At 37.5% G+C, this 22,110-nt stretch overlaps 1 protein-coding gene across 1 annotated transcript in view; it reads left to right on the plus strand.

Annotated features, from left to right (window-relative positions):
- Positions 1–21,267, plus strand: part of ltn1 (listerin E3 ubiquitin protein ligase 1) — a 23,980-nt gene extending 2,713 nt beyond the window's left edge. The window contains exons 3-30 of the mRNA XM_081354416.1: positions 211–309; positions 583–813; positions 935–987; positions 1,156–1,336; positions 1,708–1,881; positions 2,585–2,775; positions 3,008–3,155; positions 3,227–3,961; positions 4,500–4,541; positions 4,664–4,853; positions 6,252–6,491; positions 7,016–7,169; positions 7,294–7,441; positions 7,570–7,777; positions 8,311–8,470; positions 8,594–8,698; positions 9,304–9,446; positions 9,545–9,680; positions 11,031–11,175; positions 11,693–11,903; positions 13,273–13,510; positions 14,211–14,291; positions 14,719–14,905; positions 15,108–15,279; positions 15,861–16,081; positions 16,177–16,371; positions 18,884–19,051; positions 19,544–21,267. Of these exons, the coding sequence (XP_081210542.1) occupies positions 211–309; positions 583–813; positions 935–987; positions 1,156–1,336; positions 1,708–1,881; positions 2,585–2,775; positions 3,008–3,155; positions 3,227–3,961; positions 4,500–4,541; positions 4,664–4,853; positions 6,252–6,491; positions 7,016–7,169; positions 7,294–7,441; positions 7,570–7,777; positions 8,311–8,470; positions 8,594–8,698; positions 9,304–9,446; positions 9,545–9,680; positions 11,031–11,175; positions 11,693–11,903; positions 13,273–13,510; positions 14,211–14,291; positions 14,719–14,905; positions 15,108–15,279; positions 15,861–16,081; positions 16,177–16,371; positions 18,884–19,051; positions 19,544–19,606 (5,019 nt within the window). The 3' untranslated portion in view covers positions 19,607–21,267. The remainder of the gene's footprint in view (positions 1–210; positions 310–582; positions 814–934; positions 988–1,155; positions 1,337–1,707; positions 1,882–2,584; positions 2,776–3,007; positions 3,156–3,226; positions 3,962–4,499; positions 4,542–4,663; positions 4,854–6,251; positions 6,492–7,015; positions 7,170–7,293; positions 7,442–7,569; positions 7,778–8,310; positions 8,471–8,593; positions 8,699–9,303; positions 9,447–9,544; positions 9,681–11,030; positions 11,176–11,692; positions 11,904–13,272; positions 13,511–14,210; positions 14,292–14,718; positions 14,906–15,107; positions 15,280–15,860; positions 16,082–16,176; positions 16,372–18,883; positions 19,052–19,543) is intronic.
- Positions 21,268–22,110: the final 843 nt, after the last annotated feature.

Consider the following 22,110-nt stretch of genomic DNA (forward strand, 5'->3'; position numbering starts at 1 on the left):
TCTGATCCACTTTCAACAGTGTTTCTCAGAAATCGCTTTTAATGCACCTTTAACAGGTTAAAGGTTGAAGACTCTGGCAAGGTTACATGTCATGTAGTGAAAGAAAGAATGCCACAACACATTGTTTCCCAATATCAATTTAAATAAACATTTAATTTCACCGACTCAGAAACTGAATGGCTCATAAATGCTGGTAAATGTGTATTTCAGGCAGTACAGGAGTTTGGAGCAATGTGTCAAGAGCGACAGCCTGATGTTGTAAAAGGTGTCCTCCCATATTGGCCTCGGATATACTGCCGAATATCATTGGTAAGAGAACAATGACAAGCCTGTCGTTATATATGAATTAGTTTATCTAGATATTTATTATTTTATTTGTATTTTTTTTTTATATTTCTGTAAATGGTAATGTTAATTACATAATTGAATAAAAGATTTTGTATTAAATAAAAAAGTTTCTAATTTTTTGCATGAAATTAGAAACTTGCTTGTCTCAGATTTTTGGACCCCACTGTATTTAGAGGCAGCCATTTTTTTCCTTCTGTTTGCTGAACATATGTATTTATTATATCATTTTATCAGGACCACGACCGCCGTGTGCGAGAGGCCACACAGCAGGCGTTTGAGCAGCTGGTTTTAAAAGTGAAGAGGAATCTGGCCCCCTACCTGAAGAGCATCATGGGTCACTGGCTCATCTCTCAGTGTGACACATACTCTCCTGCTGCCTCAGCCGCCAGCGCTGCTTTCCAGGCCGCATTTCCCCTGAATAAACAACCAGAGGCCATCAGCTTCTGTAAAGATGAAGTCCTGAATGTAAGATAAAGCTCATCTTTAGGCTCATAGTGAAACAAAATGACAATCTGCAGAATTTTTTATGCTTTTACTTGTACATTGCTTAGCTACAGTTTTTACATACATCCTCTGTGATTCTCAGGTACTCCAAGACAATTTGCTGAAAGAAACCGCTAACACTCTCAGTGACCCTCAGTAAGTGTATGATATGTACTGAAATATCCTGATATGACATTTTATGATATTTAAAAAATTATACACTGTGTGTGCCTCACGGATAATAATAGTTTTAGTTTATATGTTGAATGTGTATGTTAATTATGTTTAAATGTGTATTTTCAGTGTTGTTGTTTTTTTGTGCAGGAGTGTGCCAGAGGAGGAGCGAGAGGCCAAGTATATCCGTCTGTTGACCAGCTCTCTGTTGGCCCTGAAGAGACTTCTGAGCGTTTTACCTGAGCAAGACAGAGAGCTGCTAAATGAGCGGCTGATCCAACTCATCACACAGGGCAAATTCTGGAAGTACAGCAAACACAAGAGCCCACAAGTGAGCGGTGTAGGGTGTATCTTAAACAGCTGCGACCATGACAAACAACATGTGACAAGACATTTTGTTGTGTATTTAGTTTTTATTTATGATACTTAACACTCACATTACAATCTCACTGGCCCAAAATCCCCCTCAACATAGCCGTATATTAAACAACAGATATTATCCTTATGGTTGTTAAAATAGATACACACATTATTTTGCTTTCATTGAGGATTGAAAAATGAAGAGTGCAATGTTATCAAAATATTGATAGATATACCAAAGAATTTCTGTGAATTATGCTTTGTGCTATTTGTTTGGTGTTTTCTTTATGATTCACATCAGATGTTTTAGCGGGATTCATAGTTGTCATTTGTTTGTTCTAGGTTCGAGGGGCGTATTTTGAGCTGATTGCCTCCATGTGTGAACAAACACCCCAGCTGATCCAGGCAGAAGCGGCCCGAGCGTGTTCTGCTGTCCTGTTGTCAATCGACGACACAGACCCGATGGTGCTGCCTCCTCTGTGGGAGGCGGTCCTCCATATTCTGTCCTGTGTTGATGTGAGACTCATATAATAAAACATATTACATACACTACCATTCAAAAGTTTGGGGTTAGTAAGATTTTAAAAAGAGAAATTAATAAACAAATATAGAAATTAACTTATTCAGCTGTGATCCATTAATTTGATCAAAAATGACAGTAAAGACAGTTAAAATGTTACAAAAGATTTCTATTTCAAATAAACGCCATTCTTTTGAATCTATTCATCAAAGAACCCTGAAACAAATAATAATCCCAAATATTAAGCAGCACAACCTTCTTCAACATTGATAATAATAAAAAAAAAAATTCTTGAGCTGCAAATCAGCATATTACAATGATTTCTGAAGGATCATGTGCCAATGAAGACTGGAGAAATTATGCTGAAAATTAAACTTTGACATAACAGGAATAAAAGTAATTTTACATTTGAAACTGCTTTTTTCCCCCACCAAGTAAATGCAGCCCTGGTAAGCATATGATACTTTCAAAAACATTTAAAAAAAATCTTACGGACCCCAAACTTTTGAACGGTGTAAATAAATAATGTATAATATGATTGATAAATCTCACATATTAAAGCTCTATCATAAACCCACATTAATTATAAAATCAATGTGTTAATCTTTTGCATTCTTATATACATTTTATTGCACCTTTATCTGTTGTCTATTGTCAGTGGTGATTCAAATTCATTGCCATCATGTGAACTCTGTGCAGAACTGTTGGACGCATGTCAGTGCCAGGAAAGGCATGATGCCGAAGCTCTGGGTGCTTCTTAAAGAAGGAGGTCGAGGTCTTGCAACATCTCTGCATCCAAACCTGCTGCCATTTATAAGCAAACTGCCAGCAGAGGTCACACAGCCCGACCTGGAGTTCTCTAGAACATTCCTCTCATCCGTCATTCAGGGGTAAAGAATGGCATATTCTTATTTGTATGGTCATTCATTCATGTAGTCATGTCATTGCAGCAGCTTAATTGCCTGCTTAAATTATATATCCTCCCATGACCCTTAGTATTAAACGGGATGGTGTAGTTTTACAAATGCAAAATGTTTTTAATTCAGAATACATAGCATTAATTACTGTGCTTTGTATTATAATTACACTCAGTTTTTATTTACGCTGGTATGTTTGGTCCAGATTGTCGAGTGAGCGTGCCACGTCCAGTCCCTCAGAGAGTGCAGCCATCATTTTTGCCACGATGGAGTGTCTGCGGTTTATCATCCTGCAGAACGCCGGAGACGAGCAGGAGCAGAGAAGCATCCAGAACATGCTGATCTCAGAACAGGTCTGTGGGTCACAAGGAAAAGATCTCTCTAAACATGCTGATGTCTCATGCATTGATCTCTTTCTCCACAGCTCCTGCCATTGATTGACAGAGCTCTGGGAAACCCATCGCTGCAGACGGGTCCTCTGTTTCCTCAGGTCTCAGATATGCTGCTTTCCTGGGAAAAGCGGATAGATGGAAAAGAGGCTTCCACCTTTCAAAGACTGATGGCAGACTTCTGGGAGGGTCTGGGTCGTTTGTGCACAACTTGCGTGGACTGCGAGGAGGCCGAGCGAACCGCCCTTAAGGGCATTGCATCGCTCCTGCAGATTATGCATAACCCGAACAGTGCCAGTAAACAGACCAAGAAGAAGAAAACTGTGAAAATTTGCATCACAGACCAGGAAGAAAGAGGCCAAGAGGAGGAACCTCTGATGGCAGCTCCAGCGGTGGAGGAACAAGACCGTCCCTTGAGAAATGGACACCTGCTGGATTTGGTGTGCCAGCTGGCGGAGCTCAACATGGTGTACGTGAGTGAACGAGAGTCTGAAAGGCACCTGCGGTTTTTGTCTCAGCTGCTCGGGGCGTTCCCGAGCCCTCAGGTGTTCCAGGTGCTGCTGAGGCCAGAGGAAATGAAGCCTGAAATGGGGCCGGAGCTCAGGCCGCTTGCTGAGAATGCAGCTGTCCGCTTCCTCCTGCAGAGAGTGGCTCTATGGTTAAAGCAGGATGGCAGGAAGGACACTGACTTCCTGGTGGACATGATTTTCAGTTCCCTGCAGTGCTGCAACTCCAGTGATGACAAGACACTGATCCTCAACCACATCAGTGTAAGAGACCTACATTGGGATGCTATTGGGATAATATAATATAACATAATATAACATTAAACATTTATACAAAGGGCTTAACACGTATGGCTTTTTTCTGCTTTACCAGACTTAACATACATTTTTATTTTTAGAAATGTATGTTTATATTCCCTAAAAAAAAAAAAAAAAAAACATTTACATTGCCATTAAAAAGTTTGGGGTCAGTAAGATTTAAAAATAAATTAATACTTTATTTCCTAGCTGGAATTCATTAAATTGACCAAAAGTTATAGTAAAGTTACAAAATATTTTTATTTTCAAAAGATACTTTCTCTGCATTCAAGAATTCAGACTGTTTTTAGTTACTTTAATAATATTTGTAATAATATTCAAATAAGTTCAGCCTTGGTGAGCATTAGAGACTTTCAAAAACGTAATTTTTTTTTACTGTCCCCAAATATTTTTAATTAAATACTAAGCTTTTTCTTCCATCAAGAGACATTTTCACTTTTACATATGTAACATCAATAATCAATTATTTGTCTCTTCATAACAGAGGGATTTGAATTGGAACGTGACTCTTCAACTTATTGAAAAGGTACGTGTTTTTATTAAAGGGGTTTTTCAATTAGATTACATTTAGCTTTACATTTAACAGTGTTTTTTATATATATATAAAAAAAAAAGTGCTAAATATTCTCTTGACTTTCATGACACCAGGCATGTGCAGATCCTGCCCGTTTGGAGGTGTGTATTGGCTGGCTGAGGGGTCCCGTGTTAGGGGAGAGGTTGGTGGGTCTGGCTGGAGAGCTGTGTGTGATGGGTCTGCACGGATCCCCTTGTTCATCATCCCATCATGAACACGGCTGGCCTCTCATCAGCCTCGCTCTGTCACAGCAGCACAATAATGGTAAGTCTTTATATCATTACTCCTCAACAACTACATCCTGATCTACCACCTTTTGGAGTTAAAGACAAAATTGACCCTATTTACTTATTTATTAGAAACATTAGTTTGGGATCGGTAATATTTTTAAATATTTTTGAAAGAAGTTCTTATGCTCACCAAGGTTGCATATATTTAAACAAAATACAGTAAAACATTAATATTTATTGATCATGAATGTAGAATAAAATGATTCCATTCTTCAGTGTTACATGATCCTTCAGAAATCATTCTAATACGCTGATTTGCTGTTTAAGAAACATTTCTGTTGTGCTGCTTATTTTTTTGTGGAAACCATGATACTTTTTTCAGGATTCTTTAAATGGGATTCATTTTTTAATTATTTGGATTCTTTCTTGATAGAAAATTCAAAAGGACAGACCTTATTTTTGTGATTATTATTTTTATTTGAAATAATGATATTTGCAATGATAGAATAACTGCAAAAAAGAAATATTAAAAGGAATATACAAATAAACCATGGTAGCAAATTATCACACTGATTAACACATATTCAATATAAAATAATTATTTTAAAGCTTGGGCTATTTTACTCCAATAGGTAACAGTATGTATTCTAGTCTCATTAATCCTTGCAGTGCTGCATTCTAAACAAACTATAAAGAAATGAATGCAGTCAGAATCTTTTAAGGTCTATGTCAGGTGTAAACCATTGCTGTAAAATGTTTTTTTTTTGCAGCAGTGAAGCCAGATATAAACATAAAATTAGTCTTCTCTGAACTAATGTAAACTTATAATTTATGATTTATGACTTATGATTTATCATTGAGCAACAAAAGACAAGCATCGAGGTCAAACTGTAACTTTGTGATGTTGTTTAGCACTTGAACTACATGTTTCCAGAAATGGGATATGACCAAGCAATCCCAAAACATATGCAAAAAAGTACCTTTAGATTTATTATTACACAAACTGCAACTAGGATTTGATGAGAGTTTCAAGTATTGCTTATATGGGGTACAATGCATTTTGTGTATCGTTTTGTAATAAATAAGAATGTGCAAAGGGTTTTTTGGAGGTAAGGTAGAGATTTAACCAGACTGTATTCCAATCAGGACTATAACCTTACCAGGAGACTTCTCTCTCCCATACAAAATGGACAGAATTGATTTGAAATTGAAAATATTTTGTAACATTATAAATGTGTTAACTGTCATTTTTAATATATTTAATGCATCCTTGCTGAATAAAAATATGAATTAAAAAAAGAAAAACACACTGACCCCAAACTTTTGAACAGTTGTCCATGTCTCATTATGGGAGTTAAATTGACATAAAAAGACTTTTTCAACTGGTGGGTTTCTTCAAAGAAAATAATACTGTTTCACCCTCTCTTTGCAGAGCCTCTTATTGGTAAGGTGCATGTCGAGAAGATCATTGACAAGCTTCACGCCACCCTGTCAGAAGCAAAGGGCATGTCTGACGCCGGAAACATGGAGCCGCTAGTCACTTTCATCTCTGATGTGGCTGCCACCTTCTTTTCTTCAGTTAAGGGCTGCCTGCTGCTGGCGTCTGCAGAGGAGCTGCTTATGACTGTTTTCCAGCTTTGTGCACAAGACCAAACCATCACTCACCTCTCAGGTGAAGACTGAAGAAAGCGTTTAATTGTAGTTTGTGTGAAAAAACAGCTTTAAAGTCCCCGTGAAATCAAAATTGACCCTATTTACTGTGTTAGCACATATTACTAGTCTTGTGGTGAACAATTAATCCGTGCAAGTAAATATAAGAAATTTTTTTTTTTACCATGGTAATCTTTAATCAAAATCTGAAAAGTTACTTCCGGTCTGGAATGCCGTCTTTTTTCTGATGACGTAGGTTTGACGGCTTGGGTTGAAAACGCTTAGCCACTCCCCTCAAACCGTCTGCTATGAGCGAGAGATGGAGAGGACGAGCGCTAAGTAAATCCCTGCCCTCTGTTCAATATTCCGTTTCACTTGGAAATACGTCACAACACTGGAGAAAAGTCGTTTGCAACTTCCAGTTCACTGGGACTTTAACAGTTTCTGAATGTTTTAATGAATTCTGAATACCTTCAAATATTATACAATGTTGTCTTTCCATTTGTGCGCATTTCTTTGAAATGCATGTGTGGTGTTTTCCGGCAGATGTTCTTCTTCTGAAGCTTCAGCACGCCTACACTGCCGGCATTCAATCACTGATCACTCACCTGGGCGCAGGGGTCACAAAGGGTACCTTCCTCCACAACGTTGCTCTCTGGGTTAAGAGTCAGTTGCTCACCACACCACTGACTGTCAAAAGGTTTGGCCTTCTCTAACCGTCTGTAGACTAATGTGCTTTCTCCAAAAGCTGTTGCTTTTTTGGTTTGGATGGCTGAATGAATTGTGTGGTAGCTTGTCTAAATCTCTTCTGTTATTGATGCCAGTCTGCAGGTTCTGGTGCAAGCTGTAGAGAGTCTGGCTCAGACCATCGCCTCGGCCCAGAAGACCAGCTGTCTCCTGTCTCAGTTTATCTGCTGTCTTGTTCCTACCGAAGAGGAGTGGAGCCGCATTAGACGGGCCTTGCCCCCTCAGGTCCTCAGACAATTACAAATGACATTCACACATTTTTAGAGGAAATATTTGAAGTATAGAAGGTAGTTTCTCAACATACTATTTCTTTGTCATTGTTTTTATGTAACTGTCTTTGTGCATCTCTGCAGTGGGTGAGACACCCTCTGCTGTGTGGTCGTCTCAGAGTCACTAGCGAAAAACTCTGCATGGACGTGTGGAAGTTCAGGGCGTCTAACCGGCTTCCCACGCACCTGTGTGTAAGTGCATTACTGGGAAGAATCATCCTCAGTGCAGCTTCACCTGAGGACCTGCAGGTGGAGGCAGACTTCTCCGAAATTCCTGATCTCAAACACATAGGTGAGACTCATTTATTTGTCTAGCTCTTGGTTGCGTTGTTTTTGTAAAATAAAAAATGTAGAATAACGTATATATAAATGTATATATAAATGTATATATTTTTACTCCAGTCTTCAGTGTCACATGATCCTTCAGAAATCATTCTAATGTGCTGATTTAATGCATCCTTGCTGAATAAAAGTCTTTCTTTCTTTCATTATCTTTCTTTCTTTCTTTCTTTCTTTCTTTCTTTCTTTCTTTCTTTCTTTCTTTCTTTCTTTCTTTCTTTCTTACTTACTTACTTACTTACTTACTTACTTACTTACTTACTTACTTACTTACTTACTTACTTACTTACTTACTTTCTTTCTTTCTTTCTTTCTTTCTTTCTTTCTTTCTTTCTTTCTTTCTTTCTTTCTTTCTTTCTTTCTTTCTTTCTTTCTTTCTTTCTTTCTTTCTTTCTTTCTTTCTTTCTTTCTTTCTTTCTAAAACTAAAACATTTTTGGACTGAAGAATTCATGTAATCAGTTTTTACAAATATTTGTTTTATGTAGTTTCAGAGATTTTCTATGGACTTCAGTGGTGTGAAGAAATGGAGCTCTCACCCCTCATGGTTTCTGAATATCATAAACTGCTGCAGTCCTGGAGTTTAGAGCAGAGAATCCTCAACAACAGCCTGATCAAAGCCACGCTTATAGACACGCTTTTCACAAGGTGAACTCATTCATGTGTTTTTTTATATATATTTGGGATAATGGCCTAGATTTTGTATAAATGTTTAATTTGTTTTTTTTAGAAAGCAAAGTTTTAGACCCTTTTATCCTTTTTTAATCACAGGTCACAAGAAGAAGGCTCTCTCTGGTCACTGTCTCTGGCAAAATATATCCAGAACAGCGAAATGGACCTAAGTGACATCAAGGGCTTATACGGTAACGTAGAAAGGTAGGAAATTTTCTTTGTTTTTGAAAAAAGTCTCTCATGCTCACCAAGGCTGCATTTATTTGATTTATTATTTAAAATGTAAGTTATTCCTGTGATGCATAGCTGAATTTTCAACATCATTATTCCAGTCTTTAGTGTCACATGATCCTTCAGAAATCATTCTAATATGCTGATTTTGTGCTTAATAAGAAAAAGACATTTCTTATTATTATCAATGTTGAAAGTTGTGCTGTTTAATATAACCAAAGAATAATTTTTTGGTCAATTTCAGGCATCCTTGCTGAATAAAAGTAGTAGTTCCTTTAAAAAACAACGGTAGTGTCTGTAACTGTAATAGCTGATTCAATATTCATAGCACTGGCCTCTGAGACAATTCTAGTAGTTTCTCTAGGCTGCTGCAGCAGCAGTAATGTTAAACAGCATACGTTGTTGTGAGAAATGTGTGAATGTGACCCTTTCTCAGGACCCAGAGGAACCTCAGCCAGTCAGCTTTTACATATACACATGATTACTGCTGTCCATTACCACAGTGTTTTGGTGAGAAATGTCAGCCTAACCAGGTTGTAACGTTCCTGATAATTCTGTGGCTTGTTTGTGTGTGTCAGTTTCTTTCCCCTCTCAGAACACAGTGTGAGTACGGTGCAGGCGCTGTGTCCATTTCTATCCAGTGAAGAGAGAGAATCCCTCATCGCCTTGTGTGTCGCAGAGCTCCTTAACTGGCAGGACGGAGAGCAGGATTGCATCGATAGTGAGATACAGATCATATTCATACTGCACATGATGAGTCACGTAGGCTGAGCAACACCAATCTCACTCACATAACTGATGTGAAAAACTAATGTGTAGGTGTGCGAGGCTGTCTGGCCGTGCTGCTCTGCTGTCTACAGGCCGACACGGATGTGGAGGAAGAGATCTTGCTGGCTGTCGTAGACACAATTGCAGAATGGAGGAACAGCAGAGAGGAGTGGTTTCTCTTCAACAGGTGAATCCATGCCTCAGCTATGTGTATCTCTGTAATGAGGAGGACGGCAGTGGCAGTCATATTTATTATGTCAGAGCTATGGCTCATGGATGATGCAGGATTCAAGACTCAGTCCCTTTCTGCTCTTCTTCCCACATCTTTTCAGTAAAAAAAAAAAAAAAAAAGCAAATTAGAGTAAAGATAAAAATGTATATCTTTAAAGGGGTTATGACAAGGATTTTTATTTATTAATTTAACATGTTCCTTGAGGTTTACTTATAATGTTATGAAGTTTATTGCACAAAAAACAAATATATATATACAGCCTATAGTGCGATTATCTAAAACTATTTGTAGATTTTTTGCTCTAGAGGCAAATGTATTTACACAAGTGTGACGTCACAGGTTACCCAGTATCAGAACAAGCTGTTTTCGGAGCTTGATTAAATAAATGCTTTGTTTATAATGAGGAGGACATTTTAAAGTGTCCATGACATCAAAATTGAAGTTTTTGGCTTTCAGTATGAATTTGTTAGCTTTACTGTTATCTATAAGCTAGTGTGCGCCAAAACAATGACAAAATTCGCGTTTAGAAGATATAAGCATTCAAAACATAGTCTCTCACTTCCGCCAATATGGATCAATGATTCTGATGACATCACTTTAGCTTCTCATCAGATTTTCTGTCCAATCAAATGCTCTCTAGAATCTGAAGCTTCCTGCCCTCTACATTATAAATAGATGCTGAAGCTAAAATCAGTCACTTGTTCACACATTTACTATTTTCTACATGGTGAATGGCTGGTGCACTATTTATGGGATAAGGAACGATTCAGACACTGTAAATATGCTTTTGGGGTGAATTCTGGTTTCACGTCAGTGTCAGGCGAAGTGAGCACGCACATAGTCTGCTCGACACGATACACAGAGCGGATCATATGCGCAAGTCGTCGCAGACCAGAAAACATATCGGACCCATTTGAATTCTGCACAGAATGCTATATTTAAAAGCGTAATTTAAACACATTACACTTAATTTAAACGCATTATGCATTAATTTAAAATTAATGCGTAATAAAAAATAATAGCTGTCATCAAAATGTGAAGCAACTTAAAATACAAAATATAAACATTTAGCTTAGAATGCTTTTAGAAAAAAAAACAGACAAATAAACAAAAAAAATATAATTTTATGAAAAATATAACTTTCAATATAAAATGAACAAGTAATACAGTATAAGTATGAAATAAATGCCAAAAAGCAACAAAAATGATTCAAGTTCATTGTTTTTACAGTCTTATTTTATATCCATTGATTCAGATAACACAGGCCCTAATAATCTATTCTCCTTTCTTTGTATCCATTTGCAGTGACCTTGGAAAAGTTTCCGCTGCAGGGCTCTCATTGGCAGTAGAAATTATGCGCTTTCTTTGCTGGATGGTGGATCATTCTCCCACAGTCTTCGGAAACACTCATTGGGATCTCCTTCTCTGTTCAATGCTGGCATGGCTTGAGGTGATATTTCTGGTATAGGAAACCGGCTGCCTTAAAATTATTAAAGGGGGGGTGAAATGCTCATTTTCACTCAATCTCCTGTTAATCTTGAGTACCTATAGACTAATATTGCATCCTTCATATCTCCAAAAAGTCTTTAGTTTTATTATATCTATAAAAGAAAGATAGGCTGTACCGAGTCTTTCCGGAAAAAAACGAGCGACTGAAGGCGGGCCGTGTGGGCGGAGCTAAAGCTGTGCTAACGCGCCGAGCTAACAACACACAGAGACATTTTCCATCTTCATTCACACTGTTTTATGCAATATACAGACTCAAAGTGACACACTCTTTGTCCCGTCCAGATATTTCTACCCCAGAGCAAAATCAAATCTGCATTTTGAACAGATCTTATTTTAACGCCAGGTGTAAATAAGATCTGAGATGCTTTATGGCTGATCTTATAAATAATCACGCCTAATCTGAGAACCGTTATGCATATGGATGACAATCCAAGCAAATGTTTGTGTCTTTTTCACAGACTACCAGTGAGAACACCGCTGTTTTCTGGAATCCTTGGGTACAGCTGTTTGTGTGTGCAAACTGTGAGCTGATTGTGAGGCTGAGTGAGTTTTTCACATCGCCCCCTGCTGGTGTGGAGCAACTTCTTCCAGAGCTGACCTCAGAGTGGAAGGAGTTCTTTTTGGAGGGAATTCACAACCTTCTGCTCCCACTGCTTATTAAGATCCCCAGTGAGTCACCTTAACAGGAACCTTTATGTTATGTTTGTAGTTTAATGACTTTTTTATTTTTACACTACCATTCAAAAGTTTGACAAAAGAGTAATTTTGTAAAATATTATAATAATTTAATTTGACATTAATTGTTTTATATCCTAAGTGTCTTCAGTCACATGATCCTTAAAAATCATTATAATATGCTGATTTGATTCTCAAAAAAATATATGATTATTATCAACGTTGAAAACAGATGTGCTTCTTAATATTTTTGGGGAAATTGTGACATATTTTTAAAAAATCTTATCAAACCCAAACTTTTGAATGGTAGTGTAAATGTTTCATGAAATTCATGTATTAGACATGCCATCTCAAAAAATATGATTGAAAACATAAAGATGCAACTTTTCATAGAAGATTTAACCGTCTAAACAGACACAGCATGCTATCACTATAAAAATATCCTGTTTACTGTAAAAAAACTGTTATGTTGCAATAATGAAAGTAAGGTGACAATCATTCTGGGATTACAGGATGGCAAATTGGTGTTTACAGGATGGTATATTTTACAACCTTTAACTGTATATTTATTTCTTAAAATGATAAAATATTAATATACCACTCTACTTGAACTACTATAATCTGGTTTTTACCTTAAAATGTACTGATAACAATACAGGTGGAATAATAAGAAACCCACATGATGAATTGTAAGCAGCCTTTCCATAAAACATGCTGGCGACACTTTACAATAAGGTTTAATTTGTTAACATTAGCTAACTACATTAGTTACCGTGAAGTGAACTAATAATGAACAATACTTCTGTAGCATTTATTATTCTTAGTTGATGTTAATCTCAACACATTTTTAGGATCAAAAGTTGTATATCTGTTATCATTAGTTGATTCACCGTGAACGAACAAACATTTTTATTAACTATCATCAACAGGTAAATCAACACTGTAAAAATATATTGCTCATTGTTAGTTCATATTCGTTAATGCATTAACTAATGTTAACAACTGCAACCTTATTGTAAACTGTTACCAACATGGCTAATTCTTGTGTATATATTGATGGATTATATGCAAAACATCATCAGGGTAACGCATATGACACTAAAATACTGCAATAAATATAAGCTACACACAAAACATCCTAAATTCTGGGAATGTCCTCATGTTTTTCATCATAAATTGTATGGTTATTCATAGTTTCTACTTGCAAAAAGCATACATTTGACAGTATTTTACTGTTAAATTGTATATAATGTTAGAATAAACCATTTATAGTTTAATACAGTTAAACAATTAACTCCCCCATCATGGAAACATGATGTCTTTTGGTTAACAGACTACTTGAAATGTCAAACTTCTGTCTCAGCGGACTTTACAGAGCCGGATGACCCTTTGTTCCCCCTGCCGGTGTTGAGGGCGATGGGGGAGGCTCTTACCTACATCCCCGTGGAGCTGCTCACTCAGAATAAACTTCCTCCTCGGTTCGTAGCCGACCAGAGGAGCAGTCTATCAGAGCCCCTCCAGACCCTGCTGAATACCCTCTCGCCCCTGCTGCTCTTCAAAGCCCGCCCGTTACAGCTCGCTGTCTACCACATCCTGCACAAGTACAAACTCTATTACCTTCTTTAACTTAAGACTTTAAGACTTACTTTTAGTTCAACATAATACATAGATATACCTTTTACATGATCAGCAACTATGAGCACATTAGCATATGACCGAAGTCTTGAAGGTACAGTTGCAAAAACAACCCGTTTAATACTAAAGGGTCATGTTAAACTAAATAAAAACTGTTTGTGCTGCAAGAAAACTTGTTTAACATTATAATTGGACTTTAGGGCAAAAAATAAAATGCTAAGTGTAGAATACCACATTAAGGAGTCAGTATGTGTCTTACCACCTAGACATTATCTTTGTTTTCTACCTGTTCTGCAGCGTCTGCAGAAACGCTATAATGGACTTTCCTGTAAGTTGCTTTGGTGGGAAAGTGTCTGTCGAGAACATAATTGTAAATGTAATTGAAATGAATACTCCAAGGGACGGGCAGTTTTTGCATAGCCTTAAGGTCATATTGTACGGAAAAAGTTTAATCCACAATGCGTTACGCTTTGGCTTTAATTAAATATGCTTCATTGAGAGCACAAGCCTCTGGGAGAGAAACGGTTTCATATTCCAGGGGGTTAGCTGAGATCTCCTCTGTGCTGTTGCTGTAATGCTATGTCCATTACAAGCCTTTGAATGAGCCTCAGCGATGACGTCAAGTCGTCTCAGGAGAAATGTGAGTGATGTGTTCGTGTCTTACAGGGTGATGCCTTTGTTGCCAGAGAGTGACAGCGAGAGTGCCAGCGCTAAATCTGAGGACGAAGATGGAGAAGAACCATGCTTGTAAGACACATGACGATGCACTTTCACACACACACACACACACACACACACACACACACACACACACACACACACACACACACACACACACACACACACACACACACACACACGTACTTATGTACGTTGGGTTTTCATGTTTTATGGGGACTTTCCATAGACATAATGATTTTTTTTTTCTCATGGGAACCAAAAAATGTCCTCACAAGGGCAAGGATTTTAGATATTGCCCTCTTTGCCATCCCCATAAAACAGGGTTTACTTTGGACATTTAATGCTAAATAGATGCCATTTGGTTTGATATTTTGACATCCATCCATCCATCCATATTATTATTATTATTTAAATATCCTTCCATCCATCCATCCAAGTTTTATGGTTGCCCATGTCCCAGATCTAGGAGACTTACTGTGTGCACTTCCTGCAGGTCTCCTCCGGCAGCGTTGATGAACATCATTTCTGCCACAGAAGAGCTACTGGAGAATATTCTAGGTGGTGTGCAAGTGGGTGAGTTTGCAGTGGTACAGGCCCTCAGTATGGAGCACTGCTGCATTCTGGGATATCTTCTGTCCTGGAAACTCCTTTTTACCTTCTTCAAGGCTTCATCATCTCATGTGAGTTAATTATCAGTGATAATGCTCTGTAAAGCTGTCAATCATTGCCTCATCATTTCTGATACACTTCTAACACAGACATTTTAGAGGTTAAATTGATGTTCAGACATGCCCATTTCATTGTAAATGTGAAGACAGTACTTATTTGTAACGCAAGCAAGATGTCTTTTGCATAGCGAAAACATCTATCTTTGTGTTTCAGCTGCGAGCTCAATACTCGCTGCACCTGAAAAAGACTCGTTCTCTTCATAAACTACTGCTCCACCTGTTCCGTCTGATGCCAGAGAACCTATCAGTGCCCGGACAGCCAGCAGAACCCTCAAGCAAAGAACCAAAAACCTTCTTCACTGAGACTTTGTCTCTCTCCCCTCAGAGTATGTTGCAGATCATTAATAACTGTGGTTCTCACTGCTGAAATTATTTATTGCCAGCAAAAATGTTGCTAAAATCAAACATTAAAATGTAATAAATATATGAATGAAAATTATTTGATTTAAATGATTAATAAAAAAACAAATGTATTTATTTAGTATTGTAACTAGGGGCAATTATTTTATTGTTTGTTAGTATTATTTATATACTATTTTAGTATTTATTAAAAATAAGTTTTCATTTTTATTTTAAAGTTTTAGTAAGTTTTTTTAAATTGTTTTTTTATATTTCTATTTATCTTTTATTTTTTCTTTAAGTTTTTGTCATTTTAGAATTTAATCTTATTTGTTTCAGTTGTCAAGGCAACATTTCTAATTTCTACATTTTTTCAGTTCGTTTTTCATCTAATTTTTGTTTTATTTTGGCTTTATTTCAATTATTGAAAACAGTTTTAGTTAACAATACCAACACAGCCCGCTACCCGATCAGAACAGACCAACAGATCAGTTGACATCCGATGAATTATAACGTTTATGCATTTCTCTCATATCTGAGATCATCTCACTAAGTGTGTGTGTTGTAGAAACTGAAGGTCTGCAGCTTGAGGTTCCCCATCTGGCGTGCTCCGTGTACTATGGTGCGCTGAAGGACTTGCCCGCAATGGTGCGTCTGTGGTGGAACAGCCAAGAGAAACGTGTCTTCAGCACGGTGGATAAATTCACCAGCAAGTATGTGAGCGGCGTCTTGTCTGCGCAGGAGATCGCCTCTGTGCAGTCCAGCACCCAGACTTTTGAGAACATGATGGTAAGCCTGGGTGGAGAGTTTAGTTCAGGAGAAGGACGTGCTCTGTTCTTAAGTGTTTTTTTTGCATTGTGATTTGATGTGTTTTGTGTTCACAGGTGAAAGCGCGTTCTGCCACGCGGGAGGTGATCGCTACTTACTCTGTCGACGATATCTTCATCGAGCTGGTGATTCAGTTGCCTCAGAATTATCCCCTCGGGTCTATCTCAGTGGAGAGTGGGCGGAGAGTGGGTGTGGCCGTTCAGCAGTGGCGCAATTGGATGCTTCAGCTCAGCACGTACCTCACACACCAGGTACAGGAAGTATAAATGTCCTCTGTATAAACCTTTTAATAAAAACAGTAATAACATTTAGTTTAATAAAAAAGATTTATAGACTACCGTTGAAAAGTTTGGGTTCAGTAAGATTTGTTTGTTTTTTTTCCAAGGTTGCATTTATTTGATCAAAAATATTGTAAAAACAGTAATATTGTGAAATATTATACAGGGCTCCAGACTAACTTTTTTTATTAGGAGCGCTGTAGCCCCTGACTTAAAATTTTAGGAGCGCAAGCAGAAAATTTAGGGGCACACCTTAAATCACCTTGCAATGCAATTATTCACATTTTCCCCCAAAATAACTGTATTACTGACAAATGCTTTGATAATAAATAGCCTTAACGTACAGAAATTACAATGTGCAGTTTTATTTTAAGTTCACAGGGCTCCAGACTAACATTTGAGGGCAGTGGCACTAAGTTCTACAGAAAGTATTTGGTAGCACTGTGGGATGACAAAGCACTGAGCTTAATTTGAGGTGTATAGATAAAGTTAACTTTAATTATTATCATTCATAATGTCTTAATATTAATTCAAAAGCAAAATGAGTGACAAAATATATATTAGGGAGTGAAAATAGCCAGTAAGCGTCCTCTGCAGCTATGTTTACAATAGTAATTTAATCTTTATATTTTTTTTTTTTTTAAATAAGTGTGAGTTTCCCTACTTCTTGAAACTTTTAGTTTTATAAATAGGTCTTTAAAGGATGAACAAAAAATGTTTGGTCAACACATTATTAAAAATAACATTTAAATATGATAATATAGTTTTGAAGTGCTGGAAAAATATGTGTAGGCTACTGTTATAACCACAGTATACCATAGTTACAGTTAGTGTTACTACAGTAAATCCAAGGTGATTGTTGCTAATCTGTGGACCTAAAGCCTTCAATAACTTGTTCGCTCATTGCACATGTTTCTCCTGGTTTCCACGTCAGCGCTGTTTGATCTTATATGGTTTATAACAGAGAATTCTGCGTCAAATCTGAATGTTTCTCACTGGATCTCGCAGCAATGTTATTAATTCTGTCGCGAACTCAATGGATTTCTTCACTGGATCTCCACGATGTAACTGTTTCGCGTGATCGCGATCGGCCCGCGACTGGCGAGGAGCTCTGCGCTGTCTATTATTGGTTCGAACTATTAAACGGTCTGTGAAGCAGAATGAGTGCTGAGTAGCGCAGTTTTTTCCACTTTCATTTTGTTTTTATTTATTAACATGTCACGGCATACTCTATGCTTGAGGCTGAGATTGAGTGTTTAAACTGCGAAGTGCCTGCACTGTCTGCAAACTTCGTTTTCCCCGCAGTTCTGGGGTAGCCACTGCAACATTCGCAGCTCATGGAGTTCATCTCCTTACAGTACCTCAACCAGCTGAATTCTCGTAGCCAGTCTTCCCGAAAATAGTGGGTTCAGGCCTTTATCACCTTACAAACCTCTGACTCTGAATCATCATCATCCGACTGTGTCTGTCCGTGACATTGATATTTGTCTCCGTCTCCTTCCCACGGACGTTTACGCGCACTCGATTATCTCTAGGACCCTCCCCCTCCACACATTAGCCAGTTACAGTGGCCATTCCCTATTCTTCTCACACTCATTGGCCTGCCACACATTCCAGATTCATTGACGCGCCCCTTCCACGATTAACGTGAAAAAAGAAAAAAATAAATTACTGGTCGCACATGTGCGACTGGGTGTAAAATTCAGTCGCACACTCTCAAATTTTGGTCGCAAAATGCGACCATTTGGTCGCAGTCTGGAGCCCTGTTATTACAAATTAAAAAAACTTTTTTTTTTCTATTTGAATATATTTTAAAATGTCATTTATTCTTATCATGACAAAGCTGAATTTTTAGCATCATATCTCCAGTCTTCAGTGTCACATGATCTTTCAGAAATAATTCTAATATGATGATTTGCTGCTCAAGAAACATTTCTTATCAACATTGAAAGCAGTTGTTTTGCAACACTGAAAGCAATTCAGCATCATTTTAATAGAAAGTTCAAAACGACAGCAAAGAAAAATGTAATTTAAATTGAAATTTTTGATTGATTTAATACATCCTTGCTAAAAATCATAATGACCCCAAACAATTGAACCTGGTGTATAAAAATGGTGTATGCGAAATTTAAACTTTAAGAATGAATTAATTATTATTATCTCAGGAGGATATTGTTTTTTCACCTATAAATATTCCTACTTCATGCAGAATTTCACCTTCAGTTTCCTAATTTGACAACTTCTGAAAATTTTGAAAACAAAAAAACAACTGGCTCTAAAACACATTTTTTTAATTTGATTTTTTTTTAAGATTTTTAAAAAAAAAAAAACTTTTTGAACCCACTGTAAATGTTGCCTTATCTCTTTAGGTTGGAATTGGCCAAGTTGGACTGGTTTATTAGAGAAACAGTCAAATAGTGCTTAATATATGAATAATAAATGAAGATGCCCCAAACTAATTTAGATGATGTGTTGTGTCTGGTAGAATGGCAGTATTCTGGAGGGTCTGTCGCTGTGGAAGAACAATGTTGACAAGCGTTTTGAGGGGGTGGAGGACTGTATGATCTGCTTCTCTGTCATTCATGGATCCAATTACTCGCTGCCAAAGAAAGCTTGCCGTACCTGCAAAAAGAAGTTCCACTCTGCCTGTCTGGTGAGTGCTGCATACACCATCTCTTGCTCTTACATTGTAGTTATTTTTAGGTGAATGTTTTTTAAACACTGAGAGTAGTAAGTGTAGTTTTGAGCATTTAATGTTGTTTTACGAATTTCCAATTTACATCACTATCTAGAATACCTGCAGGTCAACATGAAACCCATTTTACTTCTGTAATCTGACTTGCGTATTTCTGAGTCAAACAGGATATTCAACAGTGTACAGAAAGTAAATGGATTCAATTTTGTTCTTAAAATGTAATACTGTGACTGCATTCCTGTCATATCAGAGGTTTAAAACCCTATAGAAGGTCACCAAGGCTCTTGAAATCGAATCATTTCCCCTCCGCACTGAAGTTCTCAATCCGTCTCCATTTATTACTCCATTTCTGCGGATATTTCAGAATCAGCTAAATCTGCAGCCTTGAATGTTCTCGTGCGCTTCTCGTTCCTCACTGACCGCTTGTTTCCATTTTCTTTCATTCCACAGTATAAATGGTTCACGTCTAGCAACAAATCCACGTGTCCTCTGTGCAGAGAAACGTTCTTCTAAGCTCTGTCTCCATGGACACGAATCATAGGTGAATGACGTCCATGGCGAACAGCTGACTCAAAAAGAAATGTTCTGTTTGTTTTGTACATATGATTTTTGCAGTGCTGCAAATTACCATGACCTTTTAGTTTCTGACTCTGAAGATGTATCCAACAACATCCATCACAAACAGCTAAATCAATGAATAAACAGTCGGAATTCCAGAAAACAAAGTGCCGGACTGAATTAAAGACAACTGGACAGGCCAATAAAGGCTGAACAAACATATTCCTGGCCTTAAAGGAATAGTTCACTCATAAATTGACATTTTGTCATTATTTAATCATCCTCCTGTCATTCCAAACCCCTAATTTTATTTCTGTGGAACACAGAAATTTTGAAGAATCTTGACACTCTTCTCCACAACACATCTGTCAAGCTCCAAAAAAGAACATCATTAAAATAGTCAACGAAGTATGTGCTATATTTAAAAGTCATATGACAGATTTGTTAAAGCAATGGGCCAAAATTTAGGTTGTTATTCTCTGAAATAAATAAATTTTTTGCACATATAGATTTGGAATGACCTAGGTAAATAATCACAAAATATTAGGTTTTTTTTTTTTGCATGTGAACTATCTCTTTAAATTCGATTTAAATGTCCAAGGTGGGAAGATGGTTTGTCACATATCTGGTGAAATCATACTGCTCATAGCTTTTGCTAATGTGGAAAATAACGTATTTTGCTCTGGTAAATGTGGGACCAAATGGATGATGACCTGTGTAGAAATAATTGACATAGTTTTGGCTTTTAATCTTAGTTTGATTATATTTTGTATCATGATGCAATGCTGTATGCTGCAAAAAAATTTGTTTGCTAGATCTTCAGTTGTCATGGATTGTGTTTGACACACAATCTGTGGTCCAGAAATACAGATGTTTATCATACTTTCAGCCTCACTGTTTATCATATGTTATTTTACGTAATCTGCTTCTGTCAGTCACTCTGTCACATTATCTGTGCGTGTGTCTGTTCCTCAGAGTCATGGTAAATGATCTATTGAAGCTCTAGGTCTTGCTGCAGTTTGCATTTACGCAGTGAAGACATATATTGAAGAATAATTTCAGAGGCAAAAAAGGTTGGTGATCAAAGCACATCTAAATCCATCTGTTGCTCAGCTATTAATATTTAATAGACATTCCCACTGAATAGCCACATTTATTGCATGATGCAGAGCACTGCCTGAAACAAATATGAACAAACCCATGTGTCTCCTCTAGCCATGTTTAAATTTTAACGTGTTCATGTTATTGAAGCTTTCGTAAGTATATGAAAAGCGGGACAGGCGATGCCTTTGATCTGCAATCCCATATGGTTGTGGATTTCCCTTACACAACCATTGTGACCACGCGGTTTACACATTATGTTGTCAAACCACCACATGACTTTTAATTGGCATATTTGCGTTACAAATAAGGTTTGTTATAACAGTCTCATAACAGTGTAATTAATCTGTAATTACATTACAACAATCAATATCTGCATGTAGATTATTGCAATGTAATTACAGTGTTGTATGTATATATGTATGTGTGTATATCCATGTACTTAATAATAACACAAGTATTTCCCATGTATTTCTCAAATGCAAAGCCTGCACTAGTTGCTATCAGTCATCCTCATTCTGTATTGTTGCCTGAATCTGTTGCCCTGTACACCGTGACTGAGGCTTTTCTCCTCAAGAGGATGGGGCAGAGGTCCCCCAAAACCAGAAAGAAAAGATAATTTTCGGTTGCATGTGAAGGAAGCTAATGCTTCTGGGTGCAGAGAGGAAGGATTTAGAGCTCTCAGGGAGATTTAGTTGCCTTATCTATGATAAAAATCAATAGCGGTAAAGACTACAATGAGCACTGGGGAGACGGGATTGTCGGAAGGCTCAGGATATATTACGCGAGGAAACGCATACGTTTTTGTCCCTCTTATGTGCTGGGAGGACTGCCTTAATGGTTAACGATGTATCAGAAAAAAGTCAGCGGTAAAAACGATGGAATGCGAGGAGGAAGAGAAAAGGTCAACATTCTAGAATTAGTGGGGAAAGTTTCGCAGAGTTCACACATATAACGAGCACTGTCACAACAACCTCTCTTGATTTCCTCTTGCAAAAGCCTTTTATTGGATTTATTAGGCCCAGGATGCCAATAGCAATTGGAGTGTTCCTGTAAAATGCTAACACCGTAGCTGCTAGTTCTTGGAAACAGGACCAATTAGACGGCAAATGCTGGCGCCAAAATGGCAGTGGTTCTTAGGTCTCAGGTCTGTCTCAATTGGCATTTGAGTCATTTATTGTTGTAATGGAGAATTTGATTCTATTACATGCTTGTTTGGAAGTCATTAGGCAATTAAACATGACAGATGCATTCACAGATGTGGTCTGAGATGACGTGGTGTTTTAAGACCAAAAACTGGCCCATCAGTGTTCATAAGCGTCAAGTGTTCAATTCCACTACCACTAGGTGGCAGCATT

This window comes from Scardinius erythrophthalmus (genome assembly GCF_964197995.2).
Source record: "Scardinius erythrophthalmus genome assembly, chromosome: 23".
Classification (NCBI taxonomy): Eukaryota; Metazoa; Chordata; class Actinopteri; order Cypriniformes; family Leuciscidae; genus Scardinius; species Scardinius erythrophthalmus.